This window comes from Podarcis muralis, chromosome 3, assembly GCF_964188315.1.
Source record: "Podarcis muralis chromosome 3, rPodMur119.hap1.1, whole genome shotgun sequence".
NCBI lineage: Eukaryota > Metazoa > Chordata > Lepidosauria > Squamata > Lacertidae > Podarcis > Podarcis muralis.
This window is the reverse complement of record NC_135657.1, coordinates 15,872,751-15,894,882: the sequence shown is the minus strand read 5'-3', so window position 1 is coordinate 15,894,882 and position 22,132 is coordinate 15,872,751. Positions and strand designations below refer to the sequence as shown.

The 22,132-nt window shown below is 45.4% G+C and overlaps 1 protein-coding gene across 1 annotated transcript in view; it reads right to left on the bottom strand.

Annotated features, from left to right (window-relative positions):
- KCNK12 (potassium two pore domain channel subfamily K member 12) overlaps positions 1–21,493 on the bottom strand; it is a 41,542-nt gene extending 20,049 nt beyond the window's left edge. Inside the window, exon 1 of the mRNA XM_028725018.2 lies at positions 19,919–21,493. Coding sequence (XP_028580851.1) covers positions 19,919–20,261 — 343 coding nt within the window. The 5' untranslated portion in view covers positions 20,262–21,493. The remainder of the gene's footprint in view (positions 1–19,918) is intronic.
- Positions 21,494–22,132: the final 639 nt, after the last annotated feature.

Sequence of the window (22,132 nt, the reverse complement as noted above, 5' to 3'; positions counted from 1 at the left end):
AAAAGGAGAAAGGCTCCTGTACAGATTATCTGCTCCTGCACCCTCTATGCAAGGCTGGATCCTGGCTAGGCAGCCTGAAAGCATTACTGTGAAAATCATCTAAGTGACAACTTTTGTTCCTTGGCAAAGCAGCCTTGCGCTCCCGCCATGTCCCTGCCTCCTCCAAATCGTCTTAGCAAACTTTTAATTCCTAATGATGCTTAATATAGATTCTAAGCTGGGTATAACACCCCCATGTTATGAGTATGTATTTGTAGCATGCAAAAGTGATTAATGGATAATCCATAGTTAAGATTGTTTGAGTAACAGGATTGCAGCCAGTTTGTTCCCATTACGGTGTAATTCTAAGTACTTAGCTGGTGGTGAAAAGGACCCATTGCAAGCAGTCCACTTAGCAAGGAAATGACGGTGACCCATTGAATGCCAGCCCCCAAGGGAAGAGGGGCTGCATCAGGAGAACAAGGATACAACAAAATAAACGTATATGATTTCTCGATGTCCTTCTCCTCCCATGTCCTCCTGCTAAGTTTTACTATTTGACTTGGACTGACACTGCGGTGGGTGAAGAACAATCTCCTTTTGAACCACGGGGCTATAATTCTTTCATCAAATTCTGATAACAAGACAAACTGTTCCCCGACATCCTTCATGATGGATTTATAATCCTGTAATTCATAACTTCCTAACACTTGTTCGATGTCATCCGTTTCCTCCACAGAGTATTGTTGGGAAGAAGGGAGACGCCTGCCAGATCTTTACTGTTGCATTTATTTTAGCAACGGTGGATGGAAGAAGTTCACTGGTTGGAAACCTAATGGACCACCAGCCTCCTCTTAGAGTACCTATTTCATTTAGGGGCACAAGAAGCAGCCTTATCGCTAGTAAGGCTTTATAGTTACCTCCTTCAACCCACAGTTTACCGGCTTCCTCGCAAGAATATCATGGAGGACTTCGTCAAAAGCCTTACTAAATTCAAGATACACTATGTCCACTGCATTTCCTGCATTTAGCATTAGAAGGGGAAAGCCAGGTGGGGAATAGGTAGCTCCAGCCTTGATGTCAGGAAGAATATGTGTAGGCGAGGAAGTGACTGTCCTAGAACGCAGAGCCACGGAAAACGTAACAGCTTCTCAGAATTAATCACTGGAAGGATGCTGTCAAGCTTTCATAATGAGCTAAGGAGACCTCGCTCAGATTTTCTTTTAATTGAATGAAGGCATGTTTGCAGTCATTTCAGTGGGAGTGACTTTCACTTACAACAAGAAGGGTTTCAGGCTTTGAAAGTGATGCAAAGGTTTTATTAGGGTTGGCAGAGCTCGTTCCAAGGGGCCAAATCAGACATGATGGAAGAGCCACGTGTATTTTGCTGCAATGCGCTATTCGTGGGGCTTTGCCTCTGCTCGAAGCTGTCGTTAGTGCAGAATACTGCAGCACAATTGCTGACCCTGTCGGTATATAACACCTGTGCCCATTGCTGATTTTCTGCCAGGCCAAATTCAAGCTGTTACTATGAGTATATAAAGCTTGGGACCCGTTTGCCTGTGAACTTGCCACGTCCCACTTGACCACGTCAGTCTTTGGAACTGGCATGGTTGCAAGTTCCACATACTACACCTTTGCAAGCAAATTGATATTTTAGTATGGCAGCAGTCAAACTTTGGAACTCCCTGCCTATTGATTCAGTTGCTTTAAACTGGTTTTACTATTAATTTCATTGTTTTATTCTTTTTGTACACCACTTTTAGGGTTGTTGCTATTGTTTTTCAAACAATCAAGTGGTATATGAAATAAAGCAAATATTTTATGTGGATGCCCAACTCATATATGGTGTGTGAGTGGCCAGGGCAGGAGGTAGGGGAGTATTATTATTATTATTATTATTATTTACATGAAATGAAGCATACAGGTGAAGGAAGCTAAACTTAGCCTCTTCACTTGCTTCGTGGTGCTCCATTGCTGCTTCATCATCACATTATTATTATTATTATTATTATTATTATTATTATTATTATTAGAGACATCACCTTGCTGACAAAGGTCTGTATAGTTAAAGCCATGGTTTTCCCAGTATGATGTATGGAAGTGAGAGCTGGACCATAAAGAAGGCTGATTGTGAAGAATTGATGCTTTTGAATTATGGTGCTGGAGGAGACTCTTGAGAGTCCCATGGACTGCAAGAAGATCAAACCTATCCATTCTGAAGGAAATCAGCCCTGAGTGCTCACTGGAAGGACAGATCCTGAAGCTGAGGCTCCAGTACTTTGGCAACCTCATGAGAAGAGAAGATTCCCTGGAAAAGACCCTAATGTTGGGAAAGATGAAGGGAGCAACGAGAAGGGGACGACAGAGGACGAGATGGTTGGACAGTGTTCTCGAAGCTACCAGCATGAGTTTGAGTAAACTGCGGGGGGCAGTGGAAGACAGAAGTGCCTGGCGTGCTCTGGTCCATGCCGTCACGAAGAGTCGGACATGACTAAACGACTAAACAACAACAACAACCTACCCTTCCCCAGAAGATTACAGATAAAACAGCATATAAAAACACAATTTAAACAGTAAAAACAAGCCCAGCCAGAACCCCCCCCCCAAACCATAATCCATACAATCCCTTGCAGACTCTGTGTTATAAAGATGTCTCCAAATATGACATGAAGACTGGCAACATCAACTCTGCCATGTGGAAATCCCTTGCAAACAACCATAGTGCCTGGATACAGGAAGTCAAGTTGTGTATCCATTGCAGTGACCAGAGGAGAAATGGCTGCTGGGATCAACGCAGAAAGAAGAAACGCCATGGGGCATTTGCAGTGGCACAACTGGATGCCTTCATCTGCCCCAGCTGCAACAAAACATGTCTCTCCCATATCAGTCTCGACAGCAGCAGCAGGTGCTGCAACTGTCCAACAGCTTGACCTCACCTGCCCAAGGCGCACTCCTCCATTGTCTCCTAAGACAGATGGATGCCAACAAAATCCAAGCAATACAGTACTGGTAGGACACCCAAATCCATTTTCAAAGGCCAGGACAAAGAGCTGTATTTTCAGTAACCAAGCAAGCAGGTACACCCTGGCAGAAATGGTTCAGTTTATTTGGTTCAACTCCCAATTTGAAGTGTGAGAAGAAATTTGGTTCAGTTAAAAGCAAATCTACCTAATCTGCAACTCCTGAAAATATATGCAAAACCAAATAAAATTCACATTTCTCTGAAATTTGCAATGCAGATCTCTATCCACGTAATGCATACAAAAATGCATATACTAGGGTAAAGTGTGCATATAAATACATTTATTAGTGAAGATAACATACAAAAGTGCATTATATTAGGGGAAATGGCTTTTCAAGAAGTGCGTGTATTAGAGAAAATTGCATATGAAAAGGAGAAAATTCACACGAAAACGCTGACCAATTTTCAGGAGAGCTTTTTTAAAAAACTACAAACTGATGGGAAAATGTGGAGAACTGAATCTGAGATGGGGAAAAGTGCCAAACCAAGAGAAACTGAAGTTTATACATTTGCCAGTCCCTACCCTTGATAGAAATACGGTTGCCTATCCCACCCCCAAGCTTTATAAGTGAACAGTGTAGGCATTTGATTACTTGTGGCTGTCCCAGTACATCTTGCTTGGCCTTAAGGCCAGGGGAGAATTGGAGATTGCTGTCCTGATACTGTCACCTTTTCCTGGCTCCGAAAGCGAGGAACACGAACTATGGACCTGTAAACTTGAGTAATAGCTGCGTCTGACTTTGAAACTAACCTAGTGGCTTTCACAACCCATTTATCATCCTGCCTTGCAATTTTTATTTTCTCTAAAATCAAGCTGACAACAGTGATGTAGCCTAGCTACCAGTGGATGCTGTGGATTGATGGCAACCCTGTTTTTCTTAGAGCTGCCTTCCACATTCAGCTGCAGCCAAGGATAGATATGCTGGAAGATTTCGTTCAGTCGACCCATAAGCAACATCTCCGTCATCACTTTGATCCAAGCTTTTCATGTTGCTGACACACTTTTTAGAGGTGCCTCATTTCACAACACAGCAAATGTCAGGGGCTGGACTGAGGAGGGATAATGGGAACCACCCCCCCCTTCCTGCACCTTCCAGAGAAGAGGACAGTATAGAGTTAGAACAGTGGTTTGCAGAAGGTCATAGTTCAGAGGCTGCAGAGGGGAGGAGCTGGTAAATATTGGGAGAGCAGCAGGAAGAAGAAGCACCAGTGAAGAGGCAGCTAACAGACTCAGTGCCTCTTGAAAGCATTCCTGACCCCCCCCCGAACAAGGTGTGCCTTGAGAGTAATAGAACAGAAAACTCAGAGGCAGAAAGCACAGATCAGCCGGCGCAGGGTTGACGTAGAATAGGAGGGACTGAGGGGGTGGGACTTTACTTGGAGCAATGCCATTAACCAATTCCTTTGTCTCTCTCTGTGTGAATATTGAATAAACTACTTGGGACGTGGGTGGCACTGTGGGTTAAACCACAGAGCCTAGAACTTGCCGATCAGAAGGTTGGCGGTTTGAATACCCACGACGGAGTGAGCTCCCGTTGCTCAGTCCCTGCTCCTGCCAATCTAGCAGTTCGAAAGCACACAAAAGTGCAAATAGATAAATAGGTACCGCTCTGGCGGGAAGGTAAACAGCATTTCCGTGCGCTGCTCTGGTCCGCCAGAAGCGGCTTAGTCATGCTGGCCACATGACACGAAGCTGTTTGCTGGCTCCCTCAGCCAATAAAGCGAGATGAGCGCCGCAACCCCAGAGTCGGCCACGACTGGACCTAACGGTCAGGGGTCCCTTTACCTTTACCTGGTAAGAACACTTCTTGTTTTTCTGCTTCTTGGTAAGAGGGATAGGATTCCCTGAAGCCTTGACAGTAATTCAGTTTTATTAGCAAACCACAGGTTAAACTCACCCCTTCTTTCCAGTCCTAGGAGGAGCACGGGGAACGTTTGCGTGACACACCTGCACACTGCAGCCAACACACTAACTTATCACAACACACAGCTTGGAAAACTCTGAGCTAGAGTAATGTTATTTGGATGACTATATTTTGCAATGAATTGGCAGTAGGCTGTTGTAATGAAGCCTCAAGAGCATCTGCTTTGAATGCAGAAGGTGCCAGATTCAATCCACAGCATCTCTAGGTAGGGTTGGGCATGTCCCCCTGTCTGAAACACTAGAGAGCAGCTGCCAGCCAGTGCAGACAAAACTGAGCTAAATGGACTATTTTTGTGTTAGAGCCACTTAGGGCACACTTGTATGGGAAAGTGGCATACAGATGAAAGCAGCCACCTTCATAGTACAGGATCAGGCATCTGCATGGCTAACCTACGTGAATCTAATAATGACCGCTCCCCGCTTAAAACGGGGGGCGCCCTTTGCGTGGACGCGTGCAGCCCCTAGATCTGGAGCGGCTCCAACAGCATAGGCTTGGCTTTGCCTTCCCTCAGGTGGGATACCTGGAGATCTCCGCCTACCTCAGTGAGTTGCCCAATCCCACCTGAGGGAAGCGTTGCCAAGGAGACCAGGCCAGGTAGGGGAGGGATTACCTGCCCACACAATAGAGGGAGGATCTTACCTGGGAATCCTCACTTGGCTCCAGAGCTTCTCCCACCCTACCCACCCTCAGTTAATGTCTTATTTTGCAGGTTAACTTTTCTTCACAGGTTTTGCAGGTTAACTTTTCTTCACAGGTTTTGCAGGTTAACTTTTCTTCACAGGTATGCGGGCGCTGCTATGTTAAGGTCGCTGTTAAAGGGCCAGAAAGGAATTTCTCTGCATTGGCAGGTTTCGCCTTTCCCGTAGCAAAACGTCACAACTTTGGCAGTATCAGGCCTTGGGCGGAATCCTTTTGTCCATCTTCCTCTTTGCGGCGGCGATACCAAGGTTCCCCGTTAAAGGGGTTTTCTGAAGGGAGGCTTTGGCCGTACACCGAAAGGTTGTCATTGCTCTCCCCTGCGGCGGCGGCGTTACGGGGGCGGCTATCTCTGCTTGAACATATGTTCTCCAGAGCCGGCCCATCCCCCCCCCACACTGGATAACCCTGATGCTCCCTAGGTCACCGGCTGGGGACCGGGGAGGGAGAACGCCCAATGCCTGAGCCAAGGTCTACCCACATTTGAAATTTAATAAAGTTGTGGCCAATTTAATCCCATAGCACGTTGTCTTGAGTCGTTATTCCACATGACGGGGGGACCGTGCGGGATCTGGGGACTCCGCCTGTCCACGCAATAATATTGTGCAGGCCCCGTTGCACTGTCTAGATGCATCTAGTGGATGTGGATGGGTTGCAAAGTTGCATTTCCATTCTGGGCTCCCAGTTGCTCGCTGCTGGCACCAAACCATGTCCATATTTACCGCACCAGCAGAATTTAAACTCCTCCTTTGTTTTGACACCCTCCCTGCGCCCCCCCCCAAAAGTAGCCATGACTAATAGCATCCAGCAGACCGATCCTTTGATCACAGAATGGCAAGAATAGCAGCCGGCATGCCAAGAACCTCGTATGGATGACGGGCAAACAGAATTGAATTTTGGTTTGGCTATTGCTCTTTTTGGTCTGTATCTGATTTCCGTCAGAGCCCATGAAGAAAATCCTTGTGAACATATACCATGATGTGAGGGCAAATGAATGGCTTCTTCTCATCCTGCTACTGCTGGAAATAATTGCCAAGAATGCTCAACAGCATCTGCTTGTCCAGGATCCCTGTCACTCTGCAGAGGTGGATTTAGGAGAGTGTGACTGGTCCCGCCCCCCACATGTGGAGGGGGCACCTTCCCACCTCTTTCCCAAAGCCTAGTTTCCCAATGCCTAGTTAGCGCAGGCATAGGCAACCTCGGCCCTCCAGATGTTTTGGGACTACAACTCCCATCATCCCTGACCACTGGTCCCGATAGCTAGGGATGATGGGAGTTGTGGTCCCAAAACATCTGGAGGGCCAAGTTTGCCTATGCCTGAGTTAGCGCTTGTCCAGCTTTGGGAAGGAAACAGGAGGGCTCTAGGACCCTGCCTGAGCCCATTGTCCTCTTTCCCAAAGCCCAGCACCTCACTTACCGGGGTTTAGGAAGATGGTGCGAGCAATGGGTGGGTAAAGGTAAAGGGACACCTGACCATTAGGTCCAGTTGTGGCCGACTCTAGGGTTCATCTCGCTCATCTCGCTTTACTGGCCGAGGGAGCCGGTGTACAGCTTCTGGGTCATGAGGCCAGCAGGACTAAGCCGCTTCTGGCAAACCAGAGCAGCGCACGGAAATGCCGTTTACCTTCCCGCTGGAGCGGTACCTATTTATCTACTTGCACTTTGATGTGCTTTTGAACTGCTAGGTTGGCAGGAGAAGGGACCGAGCAACAGGAGCTCACCCCGTCGCGGGGATTTGAACCGCCGACCTTCTGATCATCAAGTCCTAGGCTCTGTGGTTTAACCCACAGCGCCACATGCATCCCAATGGGTGGGTAGGGATGTCTAATTTTGGCCTTGCACAGGATGCCATATTACCAAGGTCCTCTCCTACACCCTGTTCTTTCGGCAAGGAAGTGGCATAACAGTGGAGCCTCCCCTCACTTAATCATTATGAAGGACTTCCAATAATGATTCTGTAGCACCACACAATGCATATTCAGGACTATTACCTTTCGGAGGCAACTATATGACGAGCTGCCATTCAAAAAGCCAAAGAGCAGCCTTGAATGTTGCAAATGCATACTCACATTTGCAGCATTGCAAATCAAAACTGAAGTTGACTGCAAATAAATCAATTTACTTAGGCTGCAGTGTTCGACACACTCACTAGTGAGTAAACCCCATGGAACTCAGCAGGGCTCATTTTTGAGGAGACAAGTATAAGACTGTGCTGTTCGTTTGCAACTCGGGACACAGTTCCATGAGACTTACTGCCTGGTAAATGGGGATAGAATTGCAGCCTTCGTTCCATGTTTGAACTGTGATTATAGTCAGTGCCTGAACTGTCCCTTCCAGGTTCTGGGGAGATGGGGGTGGGGTGGGGAGGCAGAGTGGGTGGCGGAAGATAGACATGGAGGGATCTGTCAATTTCATTTGTCTTAGTTTCTCATTTTTCCAAACTTAAATTCAGACTATTATTACACATAATGGGAACACCTTCTGAGGAGTGAATTTGCATCTTGGTACACAGGGTTGCAGATATGCTGGGTTTCCCAATTTAAAAAGAGAGAGGAAGGGAGGAATCCTGCATTAGCGATGGAAGAATCTGTCAATTTCAGTTTTCTCACCTTTTCCAAATTCAGCTCTCTGAATTTTGCAGAAAACTGTGATTTACGACAACAAAAAGCCTCGTGGAAAATTTTCTGCATTTTTGTGCAATCTTAAAACAAACATATTTGTCCGCACCTTTTTGGCAACCCATTTCTGCTAATAGAATGCATATTTCTGTATTAATGTGACTTCTTTCTGAGTAGGAATGCCCATGATTGTGCTTGTAATTGACGCAACTGAAGGCTGGTCAACACTCCAAGAGTCTCCTGCCTGGCAAATACACAAACAGTTGCACACACTTACATGATGGTGTCTAACTCCCTTTCTGCCTCACTCTGCACTGTACAAATATATGAAAAACAACAAGGCGATAGCACTGAGCAACACTGGGGAGTGCAGCTGCTATTGCCGTCAGAACCACAAAGCACCTGTGAGGGGGCAAAAACGAGGGGCCTTTAATGAAACATTCACTCTCCCAAGCTCTTTTTCTTTAAAACTGAAAATGTTTGATGTAGAACATTCAGCTCAGCTCAGCCTCCCGAAAATACCAAACCATTAAGGTTTGTGGTCTTAGCTGAAGGCTAAAACAGTCACGGACCTATAACTATTAGCACTGCACAGAGATAGTGAAATGCTACAACTAGATATTAGTGATGTATGGAGGTGAGAGCTGGACCATAAAGAAGGCTGATCACCGAAGAATTGATGCTTTTGAATTATGGTGCTGGAGGAGACTCTTGAGAGTCCCATGGACTGAAAGAAGATCAAACCGATCCATTCTGAAGGAAATCAGCCCTGAGTGGTCACTGGAAGGACAGATCCTGAAGCTGAGGCTCCAATACTTTGGCCACCTCATGAGAAGAGAAGACTCCCTGGAAAAGACCCTGATGTTGGGAAAGATGGAGGGCGCAAGGAGAAGGGGACGACAGAGGATGAGATGGTTGGACAGTGTTCTTGAAGCTACAAACATGAGTCTGACCAAACTGCGGGAGGCAGTGGAAGACAGGAGTGCCTGGCGTGCTCTGGTCCATGGGGTCACGAAGAGTCGGACACGACTAAATGACTAAACAACAACAACTAGATATAAGAATCAGCAGTACAGTCCAAATATTGCCTTAATTCCCCCCATTCTGTTATGCTTTGTCTTATCTACACTAAGCAAGGCAGCTCATTGAGTAACTGCCCTCTTTTTCACCCTTAGCTAAAGTTTTTGATTAAGTCGACTCGTAAGAGATTTTAGGTGAGTGCAAGCAAAACCTTCCCACAATCATCCTATAGAGCATGTGTGGGGAACATTTGGCCCTTCAGATGTTCCCAAAGTACAGCACCAAAAGAAAGTAGGAAGAGCCATTGACCTGAGATAGCTCAGTTGGTAGAGCATGAGACTCTTAATCTCAGGGTTGTGGGTTCTAGCCCCCTGTTGGGCAAAAGATTCCTGCATCACAGGCGGTTGGACTAGATGGCCCGTGTGGTCCCTTCCAACTCTACAATTCTATGAATCTATGATTTGAAGAGAGAGTGCCTGCTGCATCAAGCCAGTGGCCCATGTATTCCAGGATCCTGTTCTCACAGTGGCCAACCAGAGGCCTGTGGGAAACCCTCATACGGAAGCTGAACACAAGAGCAATCTCCTCTCCTGGCCAACAGTTAGGGATGATGGGAGTTGTAGTTCAGCAACATTTAAGCACTATGCATGATATAGAGCATGGATAGGGAACCTGTGACCCTGGCGCGTGGATCAAGGAGAAATCCAGCCCTTGAACCAATTAAAAACAATTAGCTACCCAGTGTCCAAAGTAAATACAGTGCTAGTTTGTCCTTGCAAGTGCACTGTCAAGCACTAAGCTCCCTTGCATGCCGCTTTTTCATCAGTTCGAGGTGGGAGAGTGGGGGGATATTTGGTGCAAAACTGGCCGCGACTGCTGCCGCAGTGCTGGCAACCAAACTGGGTTCATGCCCTAGCGCTGGCATGTCGAGCCCTGTCATTGTGATCCTTTACTTTAGCCGTGACAAGGCTGCCAGGGTGTAATCTGCACTATAAATGTGTCTAGCTTGAAGCGCAAATAAATTATTCAGTGTTTAAAAATATGGCAATATTAATCAACACAGTTATATTCATCATTTTCTTTTGCTCCCTGGTGATTAACTGCGTGATTGATTAAAAACACTTCCAGAAGCCCTCATGTGCAGCAGAAAGCTATCATTTATTATTATTTTGTTTTTCATTGAATTTGTCAAAACACGATCTTGAGACTCTGCGTCATGAGCTGAATTGGATAACAGTGCTGCGAGCTGAAGACAATCTGGTGGGATTCCATAAAGAGCGTTCCAATTACTTTATTGCAACTCTTCTCTTTCGACATGCTGAACTCCGTTGCCGGAAGAGACCACTTAATGGGCCTTGACAGCAGGTGGCTACTCTGTACAGAAGGATTAAATGTGAGTTCCCAATTCCCTCTCTATTAATTTCCTCCAGCAAGCATTTGGGTAGTGACCAAAGAACTTGAGCCATGTCAAAAGGAATGAAATCAAATACAGCGGTACCTCGGGTTAAGCACTTAATTCGTTCCGGAGGTCCATTCTTAACCTGAAACTGTTCTTAACCTGAGGTACCACATTAGCTAACGGGGCCTCCTGCTGCCGCCATGTGATTTCTGTTCTCATCCTGAAGCAAAGTTCTTAACCCGAGGTACTATTTCTGGGTTAGCGGAGTCTGTAACCTGAAGCGTCTGTAACCCGAGGTACCACTGTACTTGTTAAGATAGCAGGCAAATGGTGGAAAAGTATAAATATTCATTAAAAACAGTGAAGGTGTGATACAAAATGAACGATGCATTACATTAAAACCAAATTAAAGAAGCAATTATAATATGGAGATGGCAAACGAAATGTATCTAATAACAACTCTCCATGCGGCATCTCTTTTAATACTACCCCTGCAGTCCAGCTATCCTAGGATCAAAAGCGGAGGAAATGTTCCACTGTATTATGAAGGAATAAATGCCACAAAGCAGAAGAATGCAGGGAAAGTTGCTAAGATCTTAAGAGAGTAAATGAGAGATTATGAAGGGGAAGGGAATAGCACCAAGGTGCAAGAACAAAACAACAGCCACAGGAACCAAACTAAACTCCTCATCCTATCTACCGAATTCACTGCAGTGAGATTTACTCTTTACAGCTGGGAAAATCCCTGAACAAAAGTAATGACCTGAACAGATTAAGAAAGCCAAAACTAAAATTTAGTGAAGTTAACCTCAATCAGCCCTTGGCTTTGCAGTAATATAAGCCTCCTCTTGGTAAAACCAGAAAAAAATTTATCTCCAAAGTGGCTTAAGGAAGAATCTATAAGTAAATTGCAAAACCTCCTCCTTAGCTCCCAAGAAAACCAGGCCAGTATGCTTTCAAGATCCAAGAATGATGCTAGGAGTGGTAGATGGAACTGCGGACAAAAACCGAAGCTGAAAGCTGAAAGCTCGAAGCTGAAAATGAGACCAAGAAAAATCAAGGGAGCCAACGTCCTTGGAGTCTTTCCCTAATATTAAACTCCTCTCATTTCAAATCTCCTGCCGCAACCTAACTGGTTCTCTCTAGTTTCATCCCCTGAATATTTAGGTAAAGGTAAAGGAACCCCTGACCATTAGGTCCAGTTGTGGCCGACTCTGGGGTTGCAGCACTCATCCCGCTTTATTGGCCGAGGGAGCCGGCGTACAGCTTCCGGGTCATGTGGCCAGCATGACTAGGCCGCTTCTGACAAACCAGAGCAGCGCACGGAAACTCCGTTTACCTTCCCGCCAGAGCAGTACCTATTTATCTACTTGCACTTTGACGTGCTTTTGAACTGCTAGGTTGGCAGGAGCAGGGACCGAGCAACGGGAGCTTACCCCAGAGTGGGGATTTGAACCGCGACCTTCTGATCGGCAAGTCCTAGGCTCTGTGGTTTAATCCACAGCGCCACCCACGTCCCCCTGAATACTTAGTCCTTCATTAATATATGGCTTACACCAGGAATGGAGAACCTCCAGCTCATTTCCCCCCAAGGCATACCCACCTACCCATACCTGGCACCCAGAAGTGGCTCACCAAATGGGGTGGAGCTACAACACTAGCTTCCTGGCAGGTGGAACACTGTTGATTACCGGAAAGGGGGGGGGGAGGAAGGTTGGTGCGGTGCAAATGCACTGGCAGGACTGCCAAATTGGCCCCTGTATCAGGACATTTCCTCTGTTTTCTTGTAATGTCCTAAATTCAGATATGTGAACTGATACCATGAAAAAGCTGAGTGATACTATAGTTTTTAATTCCTGCTTGTTAAAATCTCTGCTGGCTCCTCGCAGGAGCCTCCTCTCTGCTGATATGTACCGTATTTTTCACTCTATAAGACGCACCAGACCACAAGACTGGAGGAGGAAAACAAGAAAAAATATATTCTGAATCTCAGAAGCCAGAACAGCAAGAGGGATTGCTGCGCAGTGAAAGCAGCAATCCCTCTTGCTGTTCTGGCTTCTGGGATAGCCGCGCAGCCTGCATTCACTCCATAAGAAGCACACACATTTCCCCTTACTTTTTAGGAGGGAAAAAGTGAGTCTTATAGAGCAAAAAATAGGGTATGTAAACAGGGTGATGTAGAAATTTCTAGAGGAGGAGGAAGGCTTCTATTTTTAAAATATTCATAGGTTCCTTTGGCACAGAAGGAAAATTGAGTTTTGTCCTCTTCGTATTTGCCGCTGTTGTTTTAATTTAATGTCATCTTATTTGTAATTGTTTTTATACTTTGGTGGGAGATGCCACATTGCTACATTGTGTGGTACAGAAATGTGGGCTATAACATTTTAATGAATACATAAATGCATATAAGTTGCCACTAGGGGTGGACAGCTCAGTCTGTAACCACTTCATGTCAATTTCGCATTATCGCTTTAAAAACCATACCAATAATTAAATAAGTATTTTATCTCTACTTACAAATTTTGGTACTTTTTATGAGACAAGACTTGTACTATAAAATTAGGAGAGGTGCAAAAATCCAAAGGATAATTACATTCCAACCTGCACATTAGTCCAATCTGCACATTAGTTCTTCGACATCCCTTTTGTCTCCTGATGCTGTGTTCATGAAGTGATGAACATGTCTGAACCATCCTCCAGTAACTTTCCTGTAAATAAGTGGGGATCTGAACAAGGTGCAGGCATTTGTTCTCAGTAATACACATTTTTACTTTTAAAGCAGCATTATACCACTTTAAACAGTCATGGCTTCCCCCTATAGTTTGCTATGGGTGCTGCGTGTTATTAGGAGAACCACGTTCCCTTTGCAGAACTACAGTTCCCAGAATTCCCCAGGAAGAGGAATTTATTGCTAAACCACTCTGGGAATTGTAGCTCTGTGAGGGGAATAGGCGTTTAAGCACACTTCACAAACTACACTTCCCAGAATTATTTGGGGGGTGGAAGCAATGACTGCTTAAACTGGAATAATACTGCTTTATATATATAATTTGGCTATGGCCACAGTTTGTATGCCTTACTCAAAAGGCAATCAGAATAATAACAAGAACATGCAATTATTTTATAAAGTAAATCACCCAGCAGTGCTAGACTGAAGGCACCAAAGGATATGATTGAAACATACAGTCAGAGGAAAAAGATGCTTTTTTTGTTCTTAATGAGCATGTTTTCTTTGCACCCTCACAATTTTTAAAAAGAAAATAAGAGACACAAAATGAATTTCAACCGCCTCTTCAGCTTTCAACGCCATTTGTGGCTTTCCCAAAGGAATACATCACCAGGAAAATGCCCCAATAAAGCTAAAAAGCATTTTTGAAACTACCAAATGAGGTGTTCACTCAACGCGGCATTGATTGTGCGTTAACTGAAATTTGCTGTTTGTAACAGCAGTTCAAACAGAGCAGCAATTTCAGCCGGGGGTGGGGGTGGGGAGTCTATTGCAGAACTGCGCCACTTACGGAAAAAGACAGAACTTTCAAGGGAGATAGATCACTGGCGTAGTGTTTCATTCCATTTTTATGCTGGTTTGCCTTCCCTGTTGCTCCGACCAATCAGACATTAAGAGCGCAAAAACTGCCTTACTGGGTGAGGATGAGATTCCATCTCCTTCACAGCAATGGCTAGACACAAGCAGGACACAATGCCATCGGCTCCTTCCAGTGTTCTCAGCACCTTGTTTTCAACAGTTCAGGCACTGGTGACTTCAAAGTTACGTTGCTGCAATGCACTCTATGTGGGGCTTCCTTTGCACCAGATCCGGAAGCAGCAACTCGTGCAGAATGCTGCAGAGCCGAGATCTGCAAGGGGTTTCTGATTTCCTGCTGAGCCAAGTTCAAGGTGTCACTATGGGCATATAAAACACGCTGGGGGCCAGTTTGCTTGTGGGATCGACTCACCCCATATACCCCCACTCGACCCCTTCAGCCTGCGGAAGTGGCACAAGCACCACAAAATTCCGTATTCTTTGCTCTGTAAGACTCACTTTTCCCCTCCTAAAAAGTAAGGGGAAATGTGTGTGCGTCTTATGGAGCGAACACAGGCTGCGCAGCTATCCCAGAAGCCAGAACAGCAAGAGGGATCGCTGCTTTCACTGCGCAGCGATCCCTCTTGCTGTTCTGGCTTCTGAGATTCAGAATATTTTTTTTCTTGTTTTCCTCCTCCAAAAACTAGGTGCGTCTTGTGGTCTGGTGTGTCTTATAGAGCGAAAAATACGGTAATTGTTCTGCACTTCCAAAATTGTTCTGTCAGCGTGGCAGCACCTACATTTTGGAACTCTCCATCTGTTGACATCAGGTGGGTGCCTGTGCTGTATTCTTCCTGGTGCCTCCTTGCAACATTTTTAATTTAGGCATTGCAAGGGGCCGGACTTGATGACCCCCAGGGTCCCTGCAATCTATGGTTCTATTCAGGCATGTGGGTGTGTTTTAACCTCTTCCGTGGTTAATTTTAATTATTCTTAATTGTTTTTCACTGTTTTCTTTATTGATCATTTTAATATTTCTTGCAAACTCCTTGGATCAAAACAGTAGGTCGAGTGGGCACAATTGCTGAAAGTAAGTATTTATTATGATTGGGGCTGTCATCTGTTTAAACAGTTTTAAACTGGTGGATTACCCACTTTTTGACTGGTTAAGTGCATAAATAGTCAAATTGCTTCCAGGTGCATATGAGACAAAGCCCCAATGTTGGACGCTGCCTTCCTGAGATACTGCAAGAAGTATGAGATTACTCACAGTCAAAGTACTAGTCGCTGTGAGTGGCAAAAAAGCCACCTTTACTTCTCCTCTTTTTATTCCCTGTTTCAATAACAAAACGGGAGTCTTGCTGTCAAAGGAGTTCCAGGGGCATGTAGTCTGCTTTCACCTCACATGCATACCTGTCCTTATTCATTGAATTCGCCCCGAGCCCTTAAAATGAAATTAAACCAATAAATTCCAACATCCTTACTTATAAGTGCAGCGTTAGAGAATGTGCTTTGAACCCTGCACTTTATCCAGCTTCCCCTGAGCAATGCAAGCCATTGCTCTTCAAATGCTGAGGACCCATGGACTGCCCTTGCCCCTGACATGAGATGGCTTGCACCAGTGAGCCACAGGAAAAGTAGAAAAACTGAGCTGGGGAAGAGAGAACATGGGAGAGCATGGGGGTTGTCTACACCACATATCAATACTGATTTTGTTCTAGTTTAACTTGCATGGATTATTCTACCCTCTGGAATCCTGGATCTTGTAATAATAATAATAATAATAATAATAATAATAATAATAATAATAATAATAATAATAATATTTATTATTTGTACCCTACCCATCTGGCTGGGCTTCTCCAGCCACTCTGGGCAGCTTTCAACAAAGATTAAAAACCACCCTCTGCTATAGATTTCTGCCTGCCTACCCAGAACTGCAGTTCCCATTGTTCCCCAAAAAAGAAAAGAAACAAAAAAGAAACAGAATCAATACTTCTTTGAAAAAATCACAAAAGCATTTTCTGTCCCATAAAAAAAACAACTGGTCAGAATAAAAAGGCCTTTAGCAGCTGGGGGAAAACAGTGAGGGAGAGGGTCTGGCTGCACGTGAGGGGGCAAGGTGCTCCATAATTTGGGTGCAGCCACTGAGAAGGCCCTGTCTCTTGTCCCAGCCTGCCCGCCTTCCATCCTAGACACAGCGAAGGGCCTCTCTTTCCATTCTTAAGGAAAAGATAGCATGGTGTGTGTAGGAAGCAATCCATAAAGTATTCTGGGCTGAAGCCGTCTAGGGCTTTAACCACCCAAACTTTGAACTGTGTTCAGAGTTGAATTGGAGACTAGTGCAGCCATCTGCAGGACCAACGTACTGTGATCCCATGAGCAGCATCCACCAGCATCTTTGCAGCTGCTGTTAGTTATACACCTACTACGAAGCAGGAGCTAGACTGAAATCAGCAGAGCAAAGGAAGGGCAGCCTTTCTTGAGCATACTGTTGAGACAGATGGTCTCTCTCAGCAGGTCTAACCTAGTGCTTCATAGCCCTTCCTTGAGCAACAGGACATCTCAGGAAGACAACCTTTTATGGATCCTGTTTGCTTATGAGGGGAATATACTGGTCAGACAGAGAGAGAGAGAGAGAGAGAGAGAGAGAGAGAGGGAGAGAGGGAGAGGGCGAGAGAGAATCAGATGTCAATGGAGATAGTGCTAGTTTTTAAAGCAGTATCAGTTTATCTCAGAAGCAAATATCATGTCCCGAACCAGCAGCAAATACACACACTTGCACACACAAACCCTCACACGTCTGCTTCATGGGCTGCAACTGAACCATTGCAACTTGTTCTCTCCAGGTGGGATGTTGCCGGCAGACAGTAGCCACCAGCCCTCAAAATGCCATTCATCAAACACCTTCACCCTCGACTGACCTGCAGGGACCATTAATGGAATGTTTTTTAGTCATTCCCTATCCAGGGGGAACCATTTTTGTTGTAGTTGTAGAAACATAGGAACCTGCCTTAACTCAAGTTAGACTACGGGTCCATCTAGCCCGGTGCCAGCACTGACTCTGCAAGGTTTTCCGATGGGAGTCCTTTGCAGATTTACCTGGAGATGTTGGGGCTTTCTGCATGCAAGACAGAAGCTCTCTGGAGCTAAGGAGAGTTGGATACACAGAGAATGCATGGCCAAAGTGGGTGGAATTAGGGCTGTGGTGAGCATAGCTGGGGTTGAAATTGGGTGCGCACCCGTCTTTCTCTCCCTGCAATCCCACCCTCCTCCATTTTCTCCCCTTGCCCCCTGTCTGCCCCTCTTCTGCACAGAAGTATAGGCACAGTTAAATGTATCTTCAGGTGGCATGCCATAAAAACATGCCTGTGTCACACCAGCAAAGCCCAGGGTGAACGCTGAGCAAATGGGATGTGCACAGACCCTAAATCTGATTTCGTCTCTGCAACCCAATTGATCTACGGATCAATTTTCCATGCGTTTTCTTGCACAAAATTCTGGAACTCTTACACACGTCCCAAGACCAGAGAGAGCAAATGGCTGTTCTTGGGCTAAAACTCACAAGCAAACAAAGATTCTCGCAAAAATAGTCTGATTCCTATTTCTATCAGATGTTATTTACTCATTTTGAAGTATGCTTTGAAGTATGCATTTTTAATTCCATTTCACGCCAAGGCAATCATAAGATAAATTATGCTGATCAGTGTAAGGGAAGGGAGGGGGATATCTCATGGCTGTGGAGAAATCCAGAATTTCTCTTTGCCTAGAGTTCTGCGGATATAGAGTTTCAGGACAATTCAATCTGGTTTCAACTTGGGGATGGGGAAAATGAAGAAATACTTTAGCAGCAGTGATAGAGTAGACCTGTGCATATCTACTCAGAAGTAAGCCCCACTGCAGTAAGGCTTACTCACAAATTGATTGAATTACACTGCAACTCCAGACCTATGGAATCCCATGGGCCTAAGTCTGCAGCCTGGGTGGATATGAGGGTGAGGCAGGGAGCAGGAATTTGACCATTTGTCGCCAGTATGCCCCTTGCATTAACTCCACATCCAGTATATAGACAACTACTTACACAGTAGGGAGACGGCAGGTGGTGGTGGTGGTAGGGTGTGTGTGTGTGTGTGTGTGTGTGTGTGTGTGTGTGTGTGTCTAACAGAGGCATCCTGACTTTCCAAACACTTTCCAAACTCCAGTTGCTATAGCAACTTAGGAAAGCTTTCTAGAAAGAGAAACACACACCACTTCTGAACTTCACCTCATCTACTTCATTAAAGTGTGTCGCAGCTGTTTGTGTTTGTTTGGATTTCTGAAAGGGGCACACACGTGTGCGTCGCTCAACCCACACTCTTCCATTTTGGGGCGGGGGAAAATGAAGTCAACAACAAAACAACAATACCATATGTATGATCACTGGCAATCTTTGCAAATGTCATCCACTCCTAATCCTTAACTCCCTCCCATGCCCTCCTCCTCCTCCCTGCAGATCAGTTTCAGAAGTGACACTACAAAGTGCAGTTGAACCTCTTGTACAATATTTGCACTTCCTGGCAAGGCAGGCAGGACTACAGGAGAGAGAAAAAAACTCCAACCCAAAATGTGCACTCTAGTTAATTGGCATTTTCTATTCACATTAAAGACCAGCTGGTTTACATTCAAACTGATCCAAAGCTCACACCTGAAAACGTATCAAAAGGATGGTTATATAATCATATGAAAATGGTGATCTGAATGCAAATCTATGTTGCACAGAATGCACTTTATATTTAAATTGGGCCTCCCATCTTTATAGTGGCAAGCACACGAAAGCTTCATGTGATCTTACATAGCGTGAAAACACCCTTAGCGTAGATGCTAATAAGACAGATTCTTCAAATTTCACATTGGACTTCAACCTAAATGAAAAGGGGGGGGGGCACGTTGATGAAAAGGAGAGAATGAATGAGCGTTTGGGTGGGTGGGATACAGAGACAAAAAGGGACAGATCCAGGGGGGAGGAAAGAGAAAGGAATTGGGATACCAAAATGGGGGGCGGGCAAAATAAGTAGCAGGCAAGTGGAGAAAGGAAGATGAGAATGCAAACATATTGAGAGAGAAAGGTGTACAACATTTGGAATTATTGTTTTGGGCTTATGGGTAGGGTTATCAATGTTTGTTGTAGTTCAAATAATATTATGTTTATATATGCTGTAAGCCACCCTGAGACCTTCTGGTGAAAGGCGGGTAAGAAAGAGAATAAATAAATAATTTGAAAATAACTTATTCAACACTGTACAAAATGACATCAGCTTGCAAACTACTCAGACCACTAGGCTTCTCTGTTTTGGAACAATGTTACTTCACACATACACACATTTCTAAATAGGAAGCATTTTCGGTTTTGTGTTTAAATGGATGAATCTATGAATGGTGTGGTGAACAACATTATTGCCTTAAAGACCAACTAAGTTAGTTCTTGGTATGAGCTTTCGTGTGCATGCACACTTCTTCAGATACACACATACATACATACATACAGTGTATCTGAAGAAGTGTGCATGCACACGAAAGCTCATACCAAGAACTAACTTAGTTGGTCTTTAAGGTGCTACTGGAAGGAATTTTTTTTGTTTTGACTATGGCAGACCAACACGGCTACCCATCTGTAACATTATTGCCCTTTTACTTCTTAAGAATGTGGTGTTGACTCTAGACATTTGACAGAGAGAGAGAAAGAGAGAGACTTACCTATAGTTGACACCACTGTGCCCACAAAATAGAAAGCTCCTGTGAAATCCCATCTTGGTCGGAGGGCATCTGCCCTGATGCCGGCAGCCATGGCTGCCTCATAACTTCTTAAAAAGGCCCGTAGCTCAGGGAGGCTAATGTTGAAGATCTGGCTGAAGTTCTGAAGGGTCCAGTTCCAACGCTGCAAAGCTTCTGCTTCAGATGGGCTCTCGATGGCTGAGAAGATGGTGGCTCCAGCTGTCAGGTATGCTATGATGAGCACCGCTAAGAGGACAAACCTACCATTGTCCTCGTTGAAATGCGACACGCAGCAGCAGCCCTGAGATCTCCTGATAGACATCATCCAAATTTCAGCACCATAGAGGTGATGGACAGCGACCAACACCTCATTGGAGACAGCGGCATGGAGCTACCACCCAGTTAAAGAGTCCAAGAGGAAAATTTGGGTCCTTTTTTTGTAAGGCTTTCTTTTCTGAGTCATGAATCTTGGCTTGTCATGTTCAATGTCAACAAAGAATTCCACCTATCTGTATCCCACAGGGCTCCCCCACATCACCCTAGGACCACAGATTTTTTTAGAGCCATGCTGGGGGTTCTGTCATTCTTGCAGTTCAACGTTGAGCTCTTGACTTCACTGGCCATTAAGGTGTAAGAAATGGCTTTACTTTCCCAACCCAGATAGCTCCACTTGGCCACATTCTTTGTATTCCAGCTGTTATCTGAACCAAAGGCTAGCAATGAGCAAATGTATTCAATCCATTTCAGTAATAGTGAGGTATGGTAGGCAAGGCCGACAGAATCTGGTGTCGTCTTCTTCCTGAAGGATTCCCAATGGAGTAAGTGATCTCTTTGCAAACGGCCATCCTCCCGCACCCCACTCCTTGCTAACCCCTGCTCCCTTTTAGTTGAGGGGGCCTGGAGATAAAGCTCATTCAATGACACATGACCAACATAGATAGTTCTTCTCTGTTGGGTCTCCTAGATTCTTTGTGGAAGTTGCCTTCTTGTGTGCCAGATGTATCTGGAAAGCTACTTGAAGCAAGGGCAGGGAAACAGAGGCCAGCTGCCTTCAACACAATCTTGGAGGCTGCCAGAGTGTACATTCAGACAGCATTTATTGATGTATTTAATCTGTATTTAAGTCACTTTGATCCATCCAACTGGCCTCTCCCTTTCTCACTTGCTTCAACTTTGAGGGCATCTCCCATGGGTTGGAAAGACCTATATCAATGAGATATCAGCAGAGCTTTATTTAGGTTTCAGCTCACTAACCTGCATCCCTCTTTGTAGATCTTTATGTTCAAAATGGATTTTTTTCAGCGAAATGCTTGCCATATGCAACAGAGCATTCGCCTGTGGGGTGGTGTGACTTTTGTTTTTGTTAGCATGCTGGTATCACTCCAAGAACCTGACTTGCTCTTTACACACAGAAAGACAGAGTTATAGATTTCACCCTCCCAAACCAAGCAACTGTTGGGCATGCACTTCAAAACGAAGAAATTTAAAGAAGAAAACAGACTAAAACTAAAGGGGCTAAAAAAGGACCAGGAGGTCATCCAGCTGGACCCCTTCCTTAACCCACCTGCCCTCTATACAACCCTTCCAGATTAACCCACACTTAATTCACAACATAGTGTGCCAAAAGCAAATGGTACTTTACCAAGCTTACCCCCCTCCCCTTTACCTTCCTGTTTATTCATACAGAACTACCCCTGGGTACTTCTCTTTCCGCTTCCACTTCAGAAGCTTTAGTTTGGCCATTCATCTTCTCTCCCCACCCCACCCCCAGTTCCCGGAGCCCGCAATCGCAGCCTCCAGCCCAGCGCTTCCTTTAACCCAGACGTGAGCAAACACGCACCATCTTCTTTTTCAAAGTACTTCTGATTCCCCGGAACGTGCAGGTTCTTTTTTTAAGCCCCCAAAACGTCCCTGAAGTGGCTTCTGGTAAACCTGGCGGTGCTGATGGGTCGCCTTCACCTCTACTCCTTGATCCGAATTGCCAGCGCTGGCGGTGGGGAGAATAGCTGGGAAAGGCAGTGCGGCTGTTCAGCACCACGGATAGCGCACTGCAGCTCCGCGTGCGCCCGCGACTCCAGTCTCGCTCCCTCTCTCTCAGTCCCCGCCTGTAGTTGAGCTCAGAGGGCTGGCAGAGCGGGGGGGGGGGGGGGGGGGGGGGCTGTTCCAGCTCCAGCTTGCGAGTCGATCCACGATCGT